Source organism: Bos mutus, chromosome 25 (assembly GCF_027580195.1).
Source record: "Bos mutus isolate GX-2022 chromosome 25, NWIPB_WYAK_1.1, whole genome shotgun sequence".
Taxonomy (NCBI): Eukaryota; Metazoa; Chordata; class Mammalia; order Artiodactyla; family Bovidae; genus Bos; species Bos mutus.
In genome coordinates, this window is record NC_091641.1 from 1,645,114 (window position 1) to 1,667,041 (window position 21,928).

The window sequence follows — 21,928 nt, forward strand, 5'->3', positions numbered from 1 at the left end:
AGAGGAGCCTGGTGTGCTACAGTCCATGGCGTTGCAAAGAGCCGGGCATGACTTAGCAACAAAACAACAAACAAAAAAACAAACAAAAAGGTTACATCATATTATTAAGAGAAGAAAGTGTACAGACCAAGCACACAGAAGGTACTGAAGGCCTGGAATTGAATCTTAGCTGTTTTAGAAATTTGGGGCCTCAGTCTCCCCACAGGTAAGCAGGGCCCCCACCTTGCCCAAGCTGGGAGACAGTCTGAATGTTCTCAGGAGACACTGCTCTGAAAGTTTCCTCAGAGCCCTCTCCACTCTGCCTCCTCTCTCATCTGGAAGCAAGAATATATTTATTTATTCCATTTTCCTATTTCTTGCACTGGAAACTCCTAAAATAGAGCAGGAGGTGCGGCTATGAGGAGAGGTCCCTGGGCTCCGAAAGCTCCTGTCTGAGGGACCACAGGCACATGGCACTCTGTCCACGAGGTTGGGGGTGAGGGCGGGTGGAGGTGGGGGTGTTTCCTGAGCGCACCCCGCCACACCCACGCTGCGCAGACCTGTCCTGGGTCCAGGAGGATGGGATCTTTTTGATTGCAAACTATGGTTAAGCCTTACCTCGATTCTTCTGCTTTGCCAGAGGCCCTGGCTTCTAACGGGTGGCTTGGGAACCAGCGCTGCTGCCCTGGGGAAAATGACGGCTGCGTCTGCAGCAACCGTGTGGCCCTCGGTCCCCCGGGGTAGAAAGACAAAGCCGGCTGGGAAGGAACTGGGCGTGCCCTTGTCTCCAGGGGGCGTGGTCAACCTCCGGGGGCGTGGCTGACCCCAGGGGACCACCCCGCTCCAACCGAAGGCCTACAGGCCAGTTCAAAACAGCAGAGACTCCAAGGGCTCATAGTGCCTGTTCCCAAAGGAAGGACTTCGGAGAGCTCCCCCCAAGTCAGATCCATTGCCCTTTTGGGGGCAGACAGATACCACTCAGTCATTCCACTGTCCCTAGACAGGGATGCCTGGCCTGCTGTAGTCCATGGGGTCGCAAAGAGTCAGACAGGACTTAGTGACAGAACAACAAGAGACAGGCAGGAACCCAGGCGCCCTGCCTTGGGAGGAGGCCTGCCTAAGGAGTCTTAGGCACTGGACCACCAGCTGCTGCTGCTGCTAAGTCGCTTCGTCGTGTCCGACTCTGTGCGACCCCAGAGACGGCAGCCCACCAGGCTCCCCCGTCCCTGGGATTCTCCAGGCAAGAACACTGGAGTGGGTTGCCATTTCCTTCTCCAATGCATGAAAGTGAAAAGTGAAAGTGAAGTCGCTCAGTCATGTCTGACTCTTAGCGACCCCATGGACTGCAGCCCACCAGGCTCCTCCGTCCATGGGGTTTTCCAGGCAAGAGAACTAGAGTGGGGTGCCATCGCCTTCTCTGGACCACCAGGGAAGTTCCTGAACAAACATTTCTTAAATAGAGCCGTTGGTTGTTGGTACGCAATTTATGATGACTTTTTAAACTGTGCCTATGTATTACATGTCTGTTATATATATGGTATCTGATGATAAATAGACTTCAAAGAAAGTAAATGCAGTATTTCTTGCCAGTCCTGAGTCTTGCCAAGACACAGACCCTTCATGACCCACGCCACTCCCTTAAGCACAGAAAGCCAGGGTTTGGGGTGCATTATTCCCGCAGGACCTGGTCTCTGGTATATGATGAGTGACAAGGAAATGTCAATCTACCCACAAGCTTTAGTCTTCTGTGTTTTATTTCTGCTTGAACAAGGTTTTAAAATGTGCTCATGAATATTTGCACTGACAGCGACAGAGACCAGGACTGCTGCTTTGTAGAGAGAAGTAAAACCCTCCGGTAAATTTGCCTAGTGCTTCCTGAAGAAAACAATGGGAAGCCAGCAGCCTGTCAAGGCCAAAGTCACATAACCAAACACGCACAGTCCTGGCCTTGACAGGCTGCCTTGTTATGTTGAAGTCCCCAGTAACGATCAAATCGCTTCCGTGTGACTGAGCAACACCAACCTCAGGCAGTCAACTGGTGGTTCTCTGAGCCATCGAGGTTGAGGTCAATGGCCGCGTTGGTTCGTTCACAGCTGAATGTGGAGCAAGGAATCATGAAGGAAGAAGACCCCCATGGAAAATGCCCAGCCCCCAGCACTGACCACCTACAGCCTTTTTTTTTCTTTTCCGGCTGTGCCAAGTCTCAGCTGTGGCAGGGGATCTTTGATCTTTGTTGCAGCATGCGGGATCTTTGGTTGTGGCAGAGCTCAGTGTTCTGGAAGGAGTACTTTGGTCCCATGTTCTGGGTTCAGAGCTTCTCCAACTGCAGGAAGGAAATTATCTGACTCAGCAGGGGTTCAAAGCCCTGATGCAAAGGTTTGCTCCTGGAAGAGGCCATGTCAGGGAATCAGGTAAGGTGAGCCCAGTGCTTAGCATGGGTGAGAAATAAGAAAACTCCTCAGCACCGTTCAGGGGGAGATCTGAGTAGCTGCTGGTTTCATCATGAAGGAGCTTCCAAATAAACCACTCTCCACCTGATCTCAGCACTTTTGGATTCCACGGGCCCCCAAGCAGGGAATCTGGCCCAATTTCATGTTCCACCCAACACGAATGATTGAGTTCCTGCCAGGTCATAATACACAACATTGAAAGTGGACTCCAGGGACCTCAGCGACCCAGGGATGAGCTTGGTTTTAGAAGTCACGGCTTCCACTGCGGCCTCAGTATCGAGTACACCCAGCCCATGGTGTCGTTTGGTTCCAAGACTGGACTCTGCGCCCTTAAAATAGACATTCAGGTGTTTCCATTTGGGAAAGGGACAAACTGAGTTATACTCTGCAGCTGCTGAAATGGAATAAAGATACAAAGTAGAAAGTGCTTATGAGGGGGGCATTCCTGACCTTGGGGGAGATGAGGAAAAGCATTGACACATATGCCAGGGCCAGTGGACACAGACAGAGGCACTGGCACAGCACGTTGGCACTGGGTCCCCTCGGAGCCAAAGGCCAGAAGGCGGGGGTGGGAGTGGAGGGAACTTCAGAGTCACAGGCTGGCTTGGGTCCCAGCTCTGCCCTGGGTCAGTTGTGTGTTCCCAAAGTCATGTTTTAATTGTTCCATGTATTCACCTGTCAACTGGGGTAAACTCTTTCAGGGGGTTGTGAATAGGATTAAATGAGATTTTATGGCAGAGCATACACCGAGCAGACTTCCTTGGTGGCTCAGTGGTAAAGAACCCATCTACCAATGCTGGAGACGTGCGTTCAACCCCTGGGTCAGGAAGATCACCCAGAGAAGGAAATGGCAACCCTCTCTGGTATTCTTGCCTGGGAAATCCCATGGACAGAGGAACCTGGAGGGCTACAGTCCACAAGGTTGCAAAGAGTTGGACATGATTTAGCGACTAAACAAGAACAATGCACAGAGTAGGTGCTGAACAGGTGTCCCATCTAGGGCAGGGTCATCAAGTGAAGCTGGATTCCCAGTCGAGATGACAGGGACAGGCTGGGGACAGAGAGACTGGGTGGAGCCTGCAATGCACCCCCAGACTGAGCTGGCTGGGGCTGGGGAGGCGAGGGTGTCCAGCACCACACCCTCCCCCAGGTGTTCTCCGCTCCCCTGCGGCTGCCCTCTGGGGCTCAGCCCAGGCTGACCAGAGAAGCCAGCCTTCCGCCAGAGGTTGCGAAGCCCCAGTGCTCCCTGCCCTCAGCCCCAGACATGGAGAAAGCAGACACCGAGGCTGTCTTCCAGTGCATTTTAATCAAAATCCCATCATCAGAAGAGCTCTTGTAGCATACAGTGTTAGGATGGGCATGTCAGCTTGGTCCTACAAATGGAACTTTCACAGATCTGCACTTTGAACATGTATGAAGAATAAAATATATAATATTTAGCTGTATAAATTTCCCCACTGAACCACATCTATCTTTTAAAATAAATGATGTCCTCTGTCCAATAAACTATAAGCAGTCTGGAGTCACTGAGCAGGCACCAGCCAACGACATCCGTTTCCTGAAGAAGTAGTTCTGGGGGAAATAGTGGAGACAGTCGGATGCTCACAGGAATCCACTTGAATTAAAATGAGCACGTGCCTCACAGTGGGGCGAGATGTCAAAAAACCGGGGCGGCTTAATGGCTGCTCTTTTCTGTTTGGGGCAGTGGGGGTGGTAAAAAAAATAAATTTCCAAACCACATGGCATGGTTGTAAAAGCTGCACTTTTGGCACCAGTGGGAAAAAGACACCTTTCAAAGCCAGCCAGGATTCCGCCAAAGCGCAGGTCAGAGGGCAAGCTGACAGAGGGCGGGGGGACAGTGGCCCGGGCCCTTCTGTGTCCAGGGTTCCTGTTCACAGCCCCCTCCCTGGAGCTGTGGATGCGCCCTCCACCTCGGAGATCAGGCAGGGCAGTGTCTGGACAGCCTGCCTTCCTCTACAAGCTCAGGAGTTCCTGGGACAGAAAGAGTCACAGCGTAAAGAACACCAAGAGAAAGACCCTTTTTTGGGCGGGTGAGGGGGAGAAGGGCGGGGCTTCGCTGCGTGCTCAGCTGACAGCAAGGGTGTATGCGACACACCAGGGACACGGCCGCTCCGGCAGGACGATGCACAGCCTTCGAAGGGGACGGACAGACGGCGCACACGAGACACCAGGGATCCGTGACAGCGGGCAGGGTTGGGGCGCGCTAGCGTTCACAGGGGTTCTGAGCAGGAGTCCCTCCACGGCAGGAGTCAGGAATCCGTCCACCTGCAGCTCAGGGCTTCCTCCCTGCCCCAAACCAACAAAATCGTGGTTCGGAACAGATAAGCTGGTGACAGATGCTGCCACAGAGCCTCAGGCTTAGAGATGCTCTGGGAGGGGCTTTGGGGGCCCCCCGCCCACTGTGGCAGGAGGTTCGTGCCCAGTTCCACTTGGGGCATGAGGAGAACGGCCCGGCCCCTGCCTCCTGGACAGAGGGGCGGGTGGCTACAAGTCAAGGAGACGCTCCTCGCAGGTCTCCACCGGCCACTTGGAAGCTCCTCCGAACACGTCCACGTTGTTGTCCACCCAGGGGATGATGTTGCCCGGCATGTTCGTGGAGCAGTTGGCGATGTTGATGATCTCCTGTGCACGGAGGACGCGGTCCCAGATGTTGAACTGGCTGAGCTCCCCTACAAATGCCTGCGTGGCATCGAACCTGCCGCCGACTGTGTCCTGGGGAAGGGGGACACAGTGCGTGGGGGCAGGCTCGGGGCGGACATGTCTGTCCCGTCTCCCAGGCATGTGACCGGCCTGGCGGGGGAGCGCCAGCTTGAAAGGGACGTGGGGCAGGGGCGGACTCCCCTGACTCAGATGGCACCCCCTGACCACTGAGTCCTGCTGCTTCCAAAGGGTCTCATGAGGCCCAGGAGAGGGCGTGGCTCAAACCACCCCACTTTACGGAGGGGAGACTAATGAGAGAGATCCTCCAAGGCCCCTGAGCTGGAACTGGACCCGGGTCGCTTGACTCCCAGCCCCTCCCAGGGGAGAAGTAGAAGGGAAGTGTCTGGGGGGGGGTGCGGAGAGAGCCAAGAGCCCCAACTCAAGGCCCCCCAGAGGACCGGGGTCTATTCCCTTGATTTCCACCAGCAAACCCCAAACACGGGCTGAGACGTGAACTCTTCTCTGCCCTCCGCTCCAGGGGCGAGCTTTCTGAGGGCGGCCTCTGAGCCCCCGACCCGTCTCAACCATAGATGTGGTTCCCCAGGTGGCTGTGCTGGGGATCAAGGTCATGACCCTGAGCCAGGAGCCCCTGGAAGATGCCAGTACCAGCCAGGGCCCAGCATCCCAAGTCAATATAGCGGCAGGCAGAGGCCAAAGGGCCAGAGATGGCCCGGTGTCCCTGGGGCTCCGGGGACACTCCTGCCTGTGTTGGACAGACTCCACTCTAGAATCTACAGAACCCACCACACCAACCTGGTCCCTGCTAGGAAGGGCAGGACGTGTCCCCATCCCTGCCCTCACCCCCTCAGGCCACAGGACAGCCGGAGTTAGGCCAGAGGGGACCCCAGGTGTCCAGCCCAGCTGTCATGCCGCGGTGACCAAGGCCAGGTCCGGCAGGCAGAAGGCTGGGCAGGGCCCCGGGCGGGGAGACAGCCATGTGCTGTGTGGCCAGCCGCTGCACTCACCTGCTCCTGCCCGAGGATGAGCACACCGCCTGGCTTGATGGGGTGCCACGGGGCCAGGTTCTCCCCGGTGCCCAGCTTCTCCCCGTCCTGGAAGGCCTCCCACATGCCGTCCCGTGTCGTCCAGGTGACACAGATGTGGTGCCACTTGCCGTCACTGACAAACAGGGGCAGCTGGGCGACCTGTGGGTGGCAACATGCAGATGAGGGCCCCTCAGGGTCCCCAGGAGTCGGACCTGGGGGCACTGGAGGCCATGAGCCCACTGCTGCTCTCATCGGAAAGTGGGGGTCCCTTCTGATCTCCCCCCTCTCTGCTCTGTGGGTAACATGCCCAACCCTGCAAGCTCACAGGGACCCTTGGACTAGAGACACCATATACATCACAGACTCTTAAAGGGAAAGGGGTAGGCTGGGTACAAGCTGCTGACCCCAGGGGGACCCTGCTCTCGACTGGACACGCTTGGATCCTGGCTTGGCTGAGGGTCTGGGATACTGTGCAGACCAAGCAGATGAGACGGACAGCTCCCTGCTCTCATGCTCGTTCTGAACGCCCCTTGCTGGAGACCCCAAAGGGAAGTCAGAGCTCTACTGGGCAACTTCTTTAGAAAACAGTCAGACCAGGCATCTACACTCTGCTAGTAATGTCCCAACAGCCATCACGACACTTGGGGATCTACACACGTGTGTGTCCTCCTGGAGACCCCAAAGGGAAGTCAGAGCTCTACTGGGCAACTTCTTTGAAAAACAGTCAGACCAGGCACCTACACTCTGCTGGTAGGGTCCCAACAGCCATTGTGACACTTGGGGATCTACGCGTGTGTGTGTGTCCCCCTGGGCAGGCCACCCACCACTATGTGTGAGCGTTGGGGGGAGGGTAGGAGTGCACACAGGGCCCTTCCGCCCCACACCATCTCCCCGAGGTCCTGTAAGTCCTCTACAGACCAGCTCTGCCATCAAGCATCATGTTGTTACTGTTGGTGTCCTAGCAACCCGGAGCTCCCTCCCAGGAATTGGCTATTTACACGACATCGAAACCAAGAGGAAAACAAGGCTCTCGGCTCTGCTTTGTCCAAGCGCGTCATTTAGAACAATTAATCCCCAGCTCAAGGACGTGGTCACTGCCGGAAGGAGCCCCTCAGGTGGATTCTGTAGCGTTTCCCACTTAAACAAACTCCAGCCAGAGTAGTTCAGTAGAGACAGGCAGGGTGGGGGCCGAGTGCCCGGTGAGCCCTCTGGGGCTGTGCAGCCATCCGCCACTCAGCACCAGGAAGGAGGATGTGAGGCTGCATGTTGGGTGACATGCAGCCCGCCTTACATTTAAGTGAGGCTGCAGGAGGGTCCCACAGACGCCCAGAGCTGATCTCTTAAGGAGACCATGTTCCTGAATGTCAAAATAAGCCAGTCTATCAAAAAGGGACATTTACTCTGGAAAAGGCAGGACTGGAGGGACAGGAGACGGATGGGTGGTTGCCTCAGGCTGGGGTGGGAGCAGGAGGTGACTATAAAAGGGAACAAAAATCAACACAACATTGTAAAGCAATTATCTTCCAATTTAAAAAAGGGAAAGGAGGAAATCTGGGTAAAGGGGAAACTGTTTTATATTTTAATTGTGGTGGTTACACAGTTATGCATTTGTCAAAACTGGTTGAACTAAAAAGTATAAATTCTACTGTATGTAAATGTATTTCAAGCTCCCCCCGCCCCCGAAAGACATGCTAATGAGAAATATCACACAATCGCACACACATACACAAACACACACCCTCCCCTATTCCTGGGGAACCGCCCTGACTGACTGGCCTGAGGGCCCCTGAAAACTCAGGCTGTCCCGAGGAGGCCCAGTTCACTCTGACCCTCCGTGGCTTCTTGGTGGGACTCACCGCTTGGATACCCACAAGCTACAGCTGCCTGGCCCCCTGCCCCCTGCTCGGTCACCTGCCCAGAGTGGGACTGAGTCAGGGCCAAACCGTCCCCTTTGGGGAAAGGATAGCCTTGTGGTCAGATGTCAGACTTCCTGCAGCATCCCAACCTTGATGGCCGCCTGGATAGGGGGGAGGGTGGCGGCCGTCCCAGTGAGCTCACCTTGTCATTGATGAGCAGCTCGATGGGGTTGTTGCCCCACTCAATCAGCACGATCTCATTGGCCTGCCCGGGCACGGCATAAGAGAACGGGGTGCCGATGCCCGGCGAGGCACTGGACCGCAACCACAGGCAGATGGTGAAGGCATACAGCTCAGGCAGCGTCTTCTTGATCTTGCCGTACAGGTAGTTCGTGCGGAGGGGCAGGGACACTTTGAACGCATCCGGCGACTTGAAAGCACTGTTGCCTGGGGGTGGTGGTGGGGCGAGCGGGATGGGGAGGAGGGGTTGACAGCGTGTGAGCGCCCCCGTCTCTTTCCCCAAAACCAGCACAGCCCAGAGCAGCAGTTGACCTGGACCCCCTCCCTGCAAGCGGGTCCCCTAAGCACAGGGCACCTGCTATAGACTGACCGCTGTCCAAGGTGCTGAAGTGGGAAACAGGCACATCCCTGCTCTTGGAAGCTCGAGGAAGGGGGAAGAGGCACGCTGGATTTAACCTTCTGGTTAAACTAAGCCAAAAAACCCTTCCTCAGCGATGTTCTGTTGCCTCTGCTGTTTCCTAGAAATCTGGCTCCTTCAGCAGGGCTGGGAGGGGGCCTGCTGGACTTGGGCTTGGAGGTGGGACCCCGGCGCTCCATAAACACTTGTCCACCGAGTCCATGTCACTTCTCCCCCAGAAGAATTGCCACTGCCTGAGGTAAAGGAGTCAGGCACCTGTGACTCGATATTACAGCTGAACTCAGAAGTGGCTTTTGGACTAAATCCCTGAGTGAATTGCTTTGCTCAGGATCTGCCCGTCCCTCCTCGAGAGAAAACCAAGTTTACTGACCCATTTCCAGCAGGAAGCAGATTCCTGACCCACTGAGGTGAGCCCACCCTCCCTGAGCCTTGATCCCTTGGGGCCTACCTGGGGCTGTCCCCAAGCATGTGGTGCTTCCGAAACCTTTGGCGAACAACTGAAACTCTTAAATAGGTCTAAGTCATTTTTGGTACAGTTTTGGTTGAAGCTTGAAATTAACAATATCATAACTAAACACAGAGGACAAGCCACTGTGTGCTTATCACAGATCCCAGCATTTGCAGGGGACTGCAGACTCTGTGCACCATCACAGCAAAAGCTTCTCTCTTTTTGGGGACCAGATGCTGCCAGGGAAGGAACCTAAATGCCCGTCACTCCTTCAACAAGTATTTATTAAGCGCTGACGAGGGGCCAGAGGATCCTCATTTCATCAAAGACAGGCAGGCTCTCCCGGCCTGGAACCATACTGCCTGTGTCACTAATGGATGAAATCTGCTCCTTCCTCGCCCTGCTCTGGAGAACAGGAGCCAGAATGGATGAACCATTCTCCACCACGAGCCCCCAGTCTCATTTTTTAAAAAAAGATTTTTGATGTGGGACATTTTTAAAGCCTTTATTGAGTTTGTTATAACAATGTTTCTGTGTTTTATGTTTTGGTTTTTTGGCCATGAGTCATGTGGGATTTTAGCTCCCCCAACCAGGGATTGAACCTGCACTGCCTGCACTGGAAAGCAAAGTCTTAACCGCTGGACTGCCAGGGAAGTCCCACCCCAGACTCATTTGCTGCCACAGTGAGGAACACAGACACGTGAGAGAAGCTCTTTGGTGCACAGTTCACACCCCACCCGAGGACCTTCTGACCTCTCTGGAACGGGCAATGTAGAAACATCAGAGTCTAAGCTTCATATGTAGTATTTATTTCTATCTGCTGACTATGCAGTCTTGCCTGATCCCTCCTGACCTCCCAAGGCTGCAGAGTGCCGGGAGACGGGTGGGAAGACCTTGTTGCCTGGGGAAGCTGAGGGCAGGGCCAGGCCAGAGGTTATGCTGAGATGGGCCCCCTGTGAGGCTGAAGCAAAGCTGAGAGACCCAGAAAGTCCTGGATCCCTGATTTTGCAAATTTCACAGTGGCAGCAGCAAGGCTCAGAAAAGGGTACCAACTTACCCCAGGTCACACAGCCCGCAAATGACAGAGCCAGGAATGGAAGTTGTACTTCCCAAGACATGCAGCTGCAAATACTTAATGTGCAAATGCTTGTGTTTTCATGGGATGTGATTATCTAATACAGGGAAATGGCTTCTCTCCTTGCAGATGGGCAGGCTTGCTGATTTGATCAGACTCGGGGTCGGTAATATCATTAGCCCAGTGATAACAGATTGGTTCCATCAACGCTGGGAGAGCCAAGGGGCAGCTATACACTGAAAGCCGGCGCCCTCTATTCATATAAAACAGCTTGGAGGTTCAGAGGAAACTTAGTTAAAACCAATTAAGGAATTAAAGGGCCTGACCGATAAATCAGAGACTGCAGGTGGCCGACAAGCCAAGGATGGGGAGCAGCCTGGGGCTAAGAGACAAGGGTTCCAGCGTTTACTTCCGCTCTGAGCTGGGCTCTGCCTGGCTGGAGCACCCGGAGTCCCGAGGCCCCCACAGATGAGCAGGTCTCCCAGTAAAGAAAGCGAGCACCCTTGGGACCTGGGCGGCAGGAGCATCCACACGCAGGGTTGGAAGCTCAGTATTGGGCTGGGAGGAGCCTCCCGCCCAGCAGGGCTGAGGCCCACATGCCACTGTAGGCTGCAGTCTCCGTGACTCTGGTCCTTGGGGGTCGCCGCCTACCACCACCCCAGCTCTGCAGTCTGCTGGCCACGTGAAAGCGGGTGTCACTCGGTTCTGACTCAGTCCCTCATCTAACCAAATCCCATCTCACTGGGTTGTCGCGGGGATTACAGGAGACACAGAACGTGGAGCTCAGAGCCTGGCATCTGGCACAAAACAGGCACTTAACAGGCAGGAAATGGTGCACGGAAGACCAGAGAACCCCCAGGGTCCCCCTCCGTGTGTGGTTGAGGTCTGTCTCCCCTGGGCTCAGCAGGATGCTTCTAAGGAACACAGTGTGCTTTCTACTCATGGTACATTTGGGGGCTGGCAGCTTCCGTCTCTGCTCACACCTGTCACATACATGACAGACACAGAGAACTGCTCAGAAGACAAATGATCACCTTCCTCAAAGACTCACCCCAGGGCTGGGTGGAGCACACAGGATTCTAGAGCTCTCATCCAGGGGTCGAGAGGCAGCGGACCCTGAGCCACTGCTCACTGCCAGGGTCTGCAGGCTCTGTAAGAATGGCCCTGTCCTTGTGGAGTCCAGCTCTAGTTTGGACACGGACCTCCCCTCTGTGCCAGGCAAGCTCCGCAGGCTCCGCAGCACCCATGAGCATGGGTGCAGGAATCAGACTGGCTGAGGTGAGGCCTCACTGTGGCTTTCTGGCTGCGAACAGACACACCAAGGTCGGGAGGGAGAGTCACAAAGGGGCAGCCCCTGGGTGGCCAAAGCCACGATGAAGGAATTTGGAGGAACCCATGTGAAACTCAGAACCACCCTGGAGTCACAGAACAAGATGGGGAGGGGCGGCGTTATGTGCCTGTTGCCGTCCATTAGCCGGTAGCCTGGGCCCCACCTCGACCCCCTCTCCCTGAGACAGATGACAGGTCTGGCTGAGAACTTCGGAGCACTCTTTCTCATCTATGAAATGGGTATAACAAGAGTCCTGTCTCCCACACTCGACTCAGTAGACTTCTACTAACCTGCTTCCGTTAACCCACTTCCTTGTAGCAACTCAGCCACCAGGCCAAGCAAGGTACACCGCCACCAAGGTCTCTGGCAAAGCCCTCCCCTCACTCTGCAGCCATCCCCTCCCGTCAAGGTACTGAGTAACTGCAGTGTGCCTGCTCCCTCGGCCTGCAGGTCCCACGAGGGCGAAGCTGGGCAAGGGAAGGTGAGCCACCCATCCCTGGCCCCAACGGTGCCTTCCTCTCCTCCTGCCCAGTGACAGAGAGGTAAGTTCCAGCTGCTCTCCCTTTGGGGAAGGCCTTTGAGACCTAAGGAGCTTCCTGAGGTCACCCAGCAAGGGAGGTGAGGCAGAGAGGACTTTTTTTAACTCAAGAATCCAAGTGCAATAATAATGGTAAGGAAGGAAGAATAGGCTTTCCTGGAAGAGGAGAGCAGGAGAGGGATGAAGGAACCCTTTGACTTTGGGGGTGCTGCTGAAAAAACGACTAAATCAAATGAAACAGAAACACTCTCTCCTTGGATGCCTCCATCTGGCCCAGCTGAGCCGACGTGGCTGGAAGAGTATGCGGACATTCTGCCACTGGACATTCACCTGCCAAATCATACAACTGAGTCATCAGAAGCTGCCCTTATCCGGTTAGTGCATTTGAAAGGTTATAATCCTATACCCACAACCAGCAAACCTAAAACTTCACACCCAGCACAGTCTGAATGATCTAGGGCCCTTGATCCCTTCCCTTCCTTTTCCTGTGGGAGAAACTCACCCACGAGAATCTGAGCAGAGAAGAGAAAGAGACTCAGAGTCCGCTGCAGGGTCTAGTTAAGGGACTGAAATGCCTGTGTGGCAGGAGGTCAGAAATCAGACTGGACGAGCGGATCTTGAGTGTCTTGCTTTTTCATGGACAATGCCAGTGGGGCTGGGGACAGGGTTAATTCCAGAGATGGCTGTTATCAGTCACCCCAATTGTTTGCTCAAACAGCCAGGAACCACCAGGCAGGCAGGGCCACAATCACTGCTGACAACGGGTCTGAGCACAAGTAATGAAAACCAGGACCCTCCCAGCCGCTAGCAGTGCCCCTTCTATCTCCACCGAGTCTCTGACAGGGCACACTCTGTGCACCACGAGATGACTCAGGTTGAAACAGCAACACCTGGCCTGAGAGGTGAGAGGCAGGAGGGGGAGGCGGGCTGCGGCTGGGACGGTAAGGAGTCCGGTGGTTTTCTGCCCCCAGCATTGGAGGATCAGAGGTGAGGACGGGAGAGCAGTCTCAAAACCGGGCAAACTCAGGAGCAGAGCTCCCCGCCAAGAGTCACCAGGCAGGGGTCTAGCAGTGACCACTCCCTCAGGGGCCCAAGTGGCCGCGTCTGTCAGGGGGCATGATGGCAGTGCCACGGGCTCCTCCGGGCCTGCCCTCCCTTGCTCTGAGCTCCGCTTCACCCCCTTACACGGCAGCCAAGTACCAAGACGATGGACTGGGGGCGGGGCGGGGGGTGGGGGTGGTGGAGGGGGGGTGGAGAGGCGGCTGATGGACGGCCGCAAGGGGGCGGCAGAGACACCAGCCCGGCGCTCACCTCGCTCCAGCTCGGTCACCCTCTGCAGCAGCGCGTTCAGGGCGCTCTCCGTCTTCTGGCGGTGAGCCGAGGTCTCGTTGTGGAGCAGGGACTTCTCGTCCTCCAGCTCGGCCACCTTGCGCAGCAGCTGTCTCTCCAGCTCCCCAGCCGCCGCTGGAGCACCTCCCGAAAGTCGCCGGGCAGCACCGCGTTGGACACGTTCGCTCGGAGCTGGTGCTTTCGGTGGAGGAGGGAAGGGGGTGGGGGGCACAGGCGGGAGAAGTATTAGGGCCAGTTTAAAAAGGAACTGTGAAATGGAGCTCTAATGGCCCCCACCACATAGGGAGAAGCTTCCCAAATAGGAATATTAAATCGTGTCAATGGCGGGAACGGGAGCATTTCACTCATTTGTGGGGGGGTGGGGGGGTACGGAAAGGATTTAAAGTCAAACAGCAATTACTCTGCTGCAATATTTTAAATTTAGTAATCTCATTTCCCTTCTCAGGAAGCTGTGTTCCTCCTCTCACTAAAAAGTCAAAAATTTTACCAACATCTATCATTCTCAAGTAAGGACCAAAATACAGCTAGGATTTTTTTTTTTTTTTTTAAAGAGGTAATCAAATGGTCCTCAAAGAAGACGAGCTTTCACCTAGCACCCCCCTCCCCAACCCCCGCAACCTCCAAGTTCCGGTAGGGCCCAAAAAGTGCATGACTATGCTTGCAGAGATGTTACTGGAAAATGAGAACTTTAAAACAGGGCTAGTCTGAATTCCAGGAACCTTCGCTTTTAATGCTGCTTTTAAATCCTCACCTCCTATTTCTTTTATTCCTCTACCATTCTGCTGGCTCTGGAGGATGCCGGCTGCTGTCTAGCCACCAGTCCTTGGCAAGCTGTCTACCCCTCCCTCTAAGTGTTCCAAATTGTAAAACAGATTATAGGATCTGCCTGGGGGGGTTGTTGCACGGGTTAAAATTAGATAATATGCCTGGCGCATATTTAGTGTTCCAGAAACGTTAGCTCTTATTAATCATAATGAATCGAGGGATATACAGATGCTGCAAATACTGTATTTAGCCATCATGCCAGAGGAAACTCTCAAATAATTTTGCAATAATTACCACCTGTAATTGGAATCTAGTTTTGCTAAGAAGTATTTTTGTGAACGTGTGTAACAGAAACATCCACATTTCTTAAACGGGGCGGAGAGTAAAGATGGAAATTAAATGAAGATTTCTCTCAAAGTTCCAAACTGCAGACACCTTCCGAAAAGGGAAGAAAGTCTCTTCCCCCAGAGCAATCGGGAGGAGCACCCTAGGATCCGCGCGCGCAATTGGGGGACAGCGTCTTTGAAGTTAACCAGCTTAGAGGTGCGCCTGGTGTGAACCGTGACCCGCCCACGTTCGCCTTCCGCCGAGACCCCGGGGCCTCCGCCTGCTCTGGTCCAGCCGAATTTGATTTATAAAAGGTAACACCGGACGCCCGGGGCTGCTGACCTCCCGCGGAAGCTGCCTGTCCCCTGAGACAAGGTCCAGGAGCGCGTCCGGCTCGGGGAGACGGGGAGATTTATAAAGAGAGAGGGGGGGGCCGTCCCCATTCGCCAGGCTGGACCTCGGGGAGTGAATGGCCCCATAGCTGGCAGGCCTGGCACGGCTGGGTGGGGTGGGCGGGAATTTAACCTTTTCCTTCCAGCAAAGGGATGGGGAGGAGGGATGCGAGCCACGCAAGTTAAGTTTCGGAGCCAGACCGAGAGCGTCCCTGACCCCAAACCCAGCTCGCCTGGCGTCCGAGCGCGCCCGGGCGGCGGTGTCCCGCGCAGCCCAGAGGGCAAGACCACGCGCCTCTCCTCTGCCCCGCTCCTCGGGGTCGTCCCCCCAGGGACCCCGCGCCCTGCTACCTCCAGGCTCTCCAGGCGGTCTTTGAGGGTCTGCAGAGAGCGGCTGAGCTGCTCCACGACGTGGCCGGGGTCCCGCGGCAGATCGCCCATGGTGTCCTTGCCCGAGGCTGCCCGGCCCGGCGCCTTGCCCCCTGCCAGCCCCTCGCAGCGCGCCAGCTTGGCCGTGAGCTCGCGGATGGCCTCGCGCTGCGAGCCCAGCGTCTCTTTCTGCTGTACGACGGTCTCACGCAGCTGCAGCACCGCGGCCCGCAGCTCCTCCTCGGGGCTCAGCGCGCCCCCCTGCATGGGCATCGCGGGCAGCGGGCAGCCGGCGCGCGCCGCCTCCGGGGGCAACGCCGTGCACACGAAACGGTTGCTGGGCGCCGGGCCGTCCTGGGCTCCGGCGGCCACGGCGAGCACCACGCCGGCGGCCAGTAGCGCCAGCATCCCGCCGTTGCCGCTGCGCTCACTCCAGCGTCCGCGGGCAGGCCGGCTAGCCGGCGCCGTCGGGGCGCGCGGCGGGGGGCGCCTGCGCGGTGGGCTGCGGCCGGGCTCGCCGCTCGAGGGCAACGTGAGCGCGGGAGCCCGCTGAAGCCGCCAGCCGTCGCGTAAGCCGCGCGCTCCGTCCGGCTCTACGCTCTGACCCGGCCCGGCCCGCGCGCCCTTTCTTAAGCTGGAAGGGCGGGGGCCCCGGCGCGTGGGGCGCGGCGCCGCGAGCTCTGATTGGCCCAGCCTGGCGCGCGTCACGCAGGGGCGGGGCGGGGGCGCCTACTCGCCGAGCTGCGTACCAGCGGGCGGGCGCGTGGGCCGGAGCCGGGGGCGCTAGCTTGGGGCCCGCGGCCCTCAGGAGGGCACGGCTGAGGTTAAAAAAAAAAAAAAAAAAAAGGTCCTGGGTGCCTTCAGGGGCCTCGGCCGACGAGTCCAGGCGCCCCCTCGGAACCCCCCTCGGACGTCCGCGTCGTGGGCTGTGGAGAAGCCAAGAGCCCCCTGGTGCCCCTGCGGCCCCTGAGGCGGCTCTGAGGGCGCCAGGCCTCGCTCTGCGTTCGCCTCAGCTCCCGGGCGGGGACGACCCCCGTTTCACAAAAGAGGAGGCGCCCCGGGCGGGACTCGAACCTTGGGCTGCCGTCGCCGCCCGCCCGCCCGCGGCCGGCGTGGGCCACCTGGGGCAGGGCCGCGGCCACCTCACCCCAAAGGCGGGAAAGAGGCACGACAGGTCGCGTCCGCAGTCCCGTCTCGGAAAGAATTCTCAGGTCTGCGGCTACCAGAAACAGGCGGCAGATGCCGACGGCGAGGAGGGGTCGCCCGCGCACCCTCGCGCCACGTTCCGTCCAGCTTGGGGCGCGGAGTCGCGAGGCCACTCGCAGGGCTGTCTGGCGCGGGTCCCGGCGCCAGCCCGCCGGGTGGTGATCTCCGCAGCAAGGCTTGGGCCACATGGGCCTTGATCCGACCCGCAGTCGTCGCCATGGTGCCAACATGGTGAAACAGCGCCCCACCCTCGGGAAGAGGGTGCCCACCGTGTCCAGTGTCCCCGTTAGAGACGCTGTCCTCAGACTCTTGGAGGGAACAGAGGCAGAGAGAAACCCCCCAAAGCAGGAGCAGATTGGTTTCAGAATCTGGGCTGTTGTTTGCAAACAAGTTCACAGAGATTTTGATGCAAAGCAACAGACAGAGCTGGTTTACTGCACATTGAAAATGGAAATCTTTTACTTTTTTTCTCTGTTTTTAAGAAATCCTGTGGCAAGGTCATTAATAATATTATCCATTATACCCGAAACAAATGGATTTGTCATTTCTGCACAGAAGCTGAGGTTGATTCTGAAAACAAACTATATCAAAATAAATGAAATTATTATGATAATGTAAAATAGACTGCAGTGATTAATCTCCAGAAACCGAATTTTTGACCTGCTTTGCACTTCAAACAATAACTTCTGTTATGTAAATAGTTGTGGGATTTTCAAGGATAATGTTGCTAAATTACCAGAAAAGTTCTATACATGAAAATCTCTTCGTGGATAAACATTAGAGACAGGAAATCTGGTCTACATACCACCAGAGGCAGAGGACAGTGGAAGTAATGATGGCTCAGGTAAGAATATTCATTAGTAGAAAATGTAGGGGTTGGGGGTGGATGATGGGCTAATGTCTCTTGATCAGCAACACCTGAAAGTATCCCTTTCAAATTTTAAGTATGACCTTGAATAGATTCATTCCTCCTACATCCTTTTTACTTCAGCTCCTTAAAAAACTCCCCAAGTTCAAATGAGCCCTCCTATACACAGATTGCAAAATGAAGGTAACAAAGTTGCAATGCACTTAAAATGTTACATTTTAAATGATTCCACAATGCACCAAATCCAGACATGTTCAGAATTATTCAGATAAGGCTTTGACTTTTCAAATTTTCACTCACAGGTTTGATGTTTTTTTAACTCACAGTCCTTGGTGGATCTTAATTGGATGTGACAATTAGGGTAGTATGCTTGTATTTTTCCATATAGCCTTTCTTGGCATAGACTGATAGAGTCATATTTGCAACTTGAAATAGAGGCTTGTTCCTTTAATAATTAAATAAAATCGACTGTATTTCCAGAATTCTAATTTCCTCCTGAATGAAGAAAACAGTGGACAAGAAGACTCAGAAATAACAAAGCATATATCCCTAAGTATTTACTCAAGTTTCTCCGAAGATTTTCAATATGAGAAGTTACAGTGAAACTGCTAAGGCCCAGATGGAACGACCCAGGCATTTGAGATGTTATACCCTTCAGAGGCAGTATAATGAGAGGGCTTACTGAACAGGGTCTATGCTCTTTGGGGCTTTGTTTTGTTTTCCTGGCGCAGTGGAAAGTCTGCTGGCTCAGGAATGAGCCCTCATACCAACTCTGTCACTAGCTAAGTGGTTTGGGACAAGCCATTTCTCCTCTCTGGACATCAGTTTCCTTGTGTATGAGAAGAAGGGATTAGAGCAGACTCTCCAAAGGCCCTTCTGACGATGCTCGAGGACTGGTAATTTGAGAAAGAATCACTGTTCGGTATGATAAACATTCCAGAACCTTGTTCTTTCCTTTTGTGTTGTGAACCACCTGTAACCAAGGGTGACTCTGGGAAAGCAGAGCATTTGTGATACAGCAGGTAAGCCTTCACACAAGGAGAGGCCATAGCTGGGGTTGAAATCTGCTCTTGACAACATGGAGCTTCATCCTCGATTTACTCACAGTACAGTAACCTCGTCTACCTGAAGGACCCTGAATATCTGACTCATGCCACCTATGAGGGTGGTTACGTGTGTGGCAGAGATCAGGGCCCACAGAATCTCCTTCACTTGAAAAGTCGTGCAGATCTGCAGCTGTGAATCAGCTCCACCTAATCTCTTAGTGTAACATGCTGCAGCATAGTAACCACCCACTCATTCACTATGTCTCCTGGCTCCCAGGTTAGCTGAGAGCCCACTATGGAGGTAAACCGTGTGCTGGGAATCCTGATGAGCTTATTCCGCCTCCATTTTATTGCCCCATCTGTTTGGTTCTCTGGTTCTTCTCACATGCATTTTTATCTTGGTCTTCTGGGAAATGTGCTAATTTCCACCATGGTGTCAGAGGATCCCATCTTATACTTTTTTACATTTCCTCCTCTCTTTCTCAGTGCCACTTGGGAAGTCAAGAATGGGGGTGTGAGCTCACTCACAGAATCCAAGGACAACTTCCTGCAAACATGACTCAGGAACTGTCCTCGGTTCTGAATTTCAATTAAGAGGGAGAACTAAGAGTGTGTGGTTGGTGGTGGCTGTTTCTGTTTTTGTTTTTTTTTTTTAATGTAGGATTCAGTGCACATACAACAGAATTTGGAGGTTCCAGAGAATCCTAACTAGTAATCTTTTAAAAAATTCTAAATAATAATCTGTTATGCTTAAAATGCTAAGACCCTCTCAAGAGTGGATTTTTTATTAGAATGAACTGCATGGTCAAGTAGAAAGTGCTTAAGCTTCAGAGTCAGACAGCAGTTGCTTCAATTCTAGTTTTAATAACTTTCCATTTGACCTTGAGAGGATAGCTTAACCCCTGTGAGCCTCAGTTTTCTCAACTTGAACATCAAAGCTTAATTTACTACAAAGTATTGTCAGGCTTAAGGTAATGTATGTGAACATGTTTGGCATAGAACAGGTGCAAAATAGATCCTGATTATCCTTTTCTTCCCTCTTTCACCACTGAATTCAAAGATGAATTATATGCATTTAAAAAAAGCTTTTAAAAATGTCCTTTATTTTCTATGACACCAAGTAAGAAAGGATTCTTGGGAAAGAAAACACCAGCATCTTTGGAGGAAAGGCAAGATGAAAATTTCAGAAAAACTTACTGATATCTCAGCAAGAGAATGTTTTCCTAATTTGTGTGTGTTTATTTAAGATAAGCCATTGTATTTATTAACTTTAATCAGAGGATTCAGTCAAAATGAACTATTTTACATCAACATTAACTTAATATATGTACCACCTGATGCAAAGAGTCCACTCATTGGAAAAGATCCTAATGCTGGGGGAAAATGAGGGCAGGAGGAGAAGGGGGAGGTAGAATATGAGATGGTTAGATAGCATCACCAACTCAATGGACATGAATTAGAGCAAATTCCAGGAGATAGTGGAGGACAGAGGAGCTGGACATGCTGCAGTCAATGGGGTCACAAAGAGTCGGACACAACTTAATGACTGAACAACAACAAAAATAAATGTGCCTGGACCTTAATAAAAGATTTGCAGTGACTCTGCATTTGTACTGCTAAGGGATCCCAGTAGAAACAGGGCCACCAAATAAAGCAAATGTTCTTTCTTCAATGCATCTGGGTTCTTCTCAGATAACATATTTCTGGTTTAATTTTGGGAGCATGTGATATGAGACACTGAGTTTCAGGAAGTGTTCCTGTATTAGTGTATGATCACATGTGACTGGAAAGCCATGATTTAAGGGGATTGATTATTAATATGACCCAACTGATTTCAACAAACAAAAAAGAGGCTTTTGGTGGCATTCTCTGACTTTAAGCATTAGAACAAGACACTGGATAAACTGAGGATAATGTCTTAGCTCAGTTTTTAAAAGTTAAGGATGACAGGGGATGGGAGGAACTGGAGGAGGAAACCTCATCATCTTGGTTTTCTTGGAGGAAATACTCTGAGAACATAGTCTCAGTTTTTCTATATTAGAAAACAGAAAGGGCCTCAGTTTTACACAGACTACAGCTAGTGAAATTGACATGTATCTAATAAATATTTGTAGCTCAGTGTCACTGTGTGGTCTAGGTACATGAGTAGCTTGCTTCAACCTCTGAAAGTGAGAGTTGACAGATTTTTATAGAATTTTGAAGTTTAGGAAGTAGTTTGCTGCTACTGCTGCTAAGTTGCTTCAGTCGTGTCCGACTCTGTGAGACCCCATAGACGGCAGCCCACCAGGCTCCCCCGTCCCTGGGATTCTCCAGGCAAGAACACTGGAGTGGGTTGCCATTTCCTTCTCCAATGCAGGAAAGTGAAAAGTGAAAGTGAAATCGCTCAGTCCTGTCCGACTCTTTTCGACCCCATGGACTGCAGCCTACCAGGCTCCTCTGTCCATGGGATTTTCCAGGCAAGAGTACTGGAGTGGGGTGCCATTGCCTTCTCCAGGAAATAGTTTAAGAAGGGTCAAAAGGTCATATGGCCACTTAACAGCAGAGCCAAGCTGACACTGAGGTTCTCTGGTTCCCAGTCAAAGGCTCTTTTCTCTGTACCCCTCCCTAGCTTACTAATTAACCCTTTAACAGGCTTAGCTTCTTCAAAAATAGCTTTCTTAAAATTAATAATTTGCCATGCCTGATCCAATGATCATTTTCATATATTTCTCCTGGAACTCATTATAGCATTCAACATTGCTGGCTAAGTCTCTCTCTTTTTTTTAATTAAAACTTTATATTATTGCTTTCTATGATATTGTATTCTTCTGATTTTTTTTTCTTGCTTTCTGGGAATTTATTCTTTCTTCTCTGGATCTTCTTTCATTACCTGTACATGTGTCCGAACAGTTTTGTACTTTCAGCTCTGGTCTCTATGTTAGTCTTTTTTCCTGATTTTTACAGAGCTTCATGATAAATGTGATAAACCAATCGCATGCCAGACATCTCAAGGATATGTTACCAGCAATCCTAACTCAATATGTCCTCAACTAAATTAATTTTTCTCTTCCCCATCTCTCTTTTCTTCATCTTTTCTTCATGTATTAATGCTTCTCAAGTCATCCAAATTTAAAACTTTGGAATCTCCTTCCCAGTGTTCCAAATCCATTCAAATTCTAGTCCATTTCTAAGTTCTAATTCTCCTTTTACAATATGTCAACTCTATCTTCACTGATACAACCTCATTACTTTTATTCTAAACTATATGGTTACCTCCTAACTAAACTCTGCACGTCTGCCACCTCCATTTCAGCTTACATTCTATTGCCGGATCAGTTTTCCTGAAGCACAACTCTAAAGCACTTTACCCTTCTGCTCAGAAGCCTCAGTATCTCCTTATGCATGTTTGTAAACTCTTTAGTCTCCATTATCTGTCTCCCAAAAACTTCTTAGTCATCCCTTTCCCTACTATGTCTCTTAATCTACCCTTCACTCTAATCAAAGTAAACTATGCTTTTCATATATGATGCACACTTTCCATCCTTCAGATTTGGAGCTCTGGTCTTGTCTACATCTGTAATGACC

General features: G+C 52.7%; 1 protein-coding gene across 1 annotated transcript; it reads right to left on the reverse strand.

Annotated features, from left to right (window-relative positions):
* Nucleotides 1-3,864: 3,864 nt before the first annotated feature.
* Nucleotides 3,865-15,828, reverse strand: NPTX2 (neuronal pentraxin 2). The gene is given in 6 exon segments (XM_005902949.3): nt 3,865-5,162; nt 6,116-6,295; nt 8,195-8,439; nt 13,353-13,499; nt 13,502-13,568; nt 15,227-15,828. Coding segments are annotated over 6 exon segments (1,293 nt in total). The 5' UTR covers nt 15,653-15,828; the 3' UTR covers nt 3,865-4,934.
* Between the last annotated feature and the right edge of the window lie 6,100 nt (nt 15,829-21,928).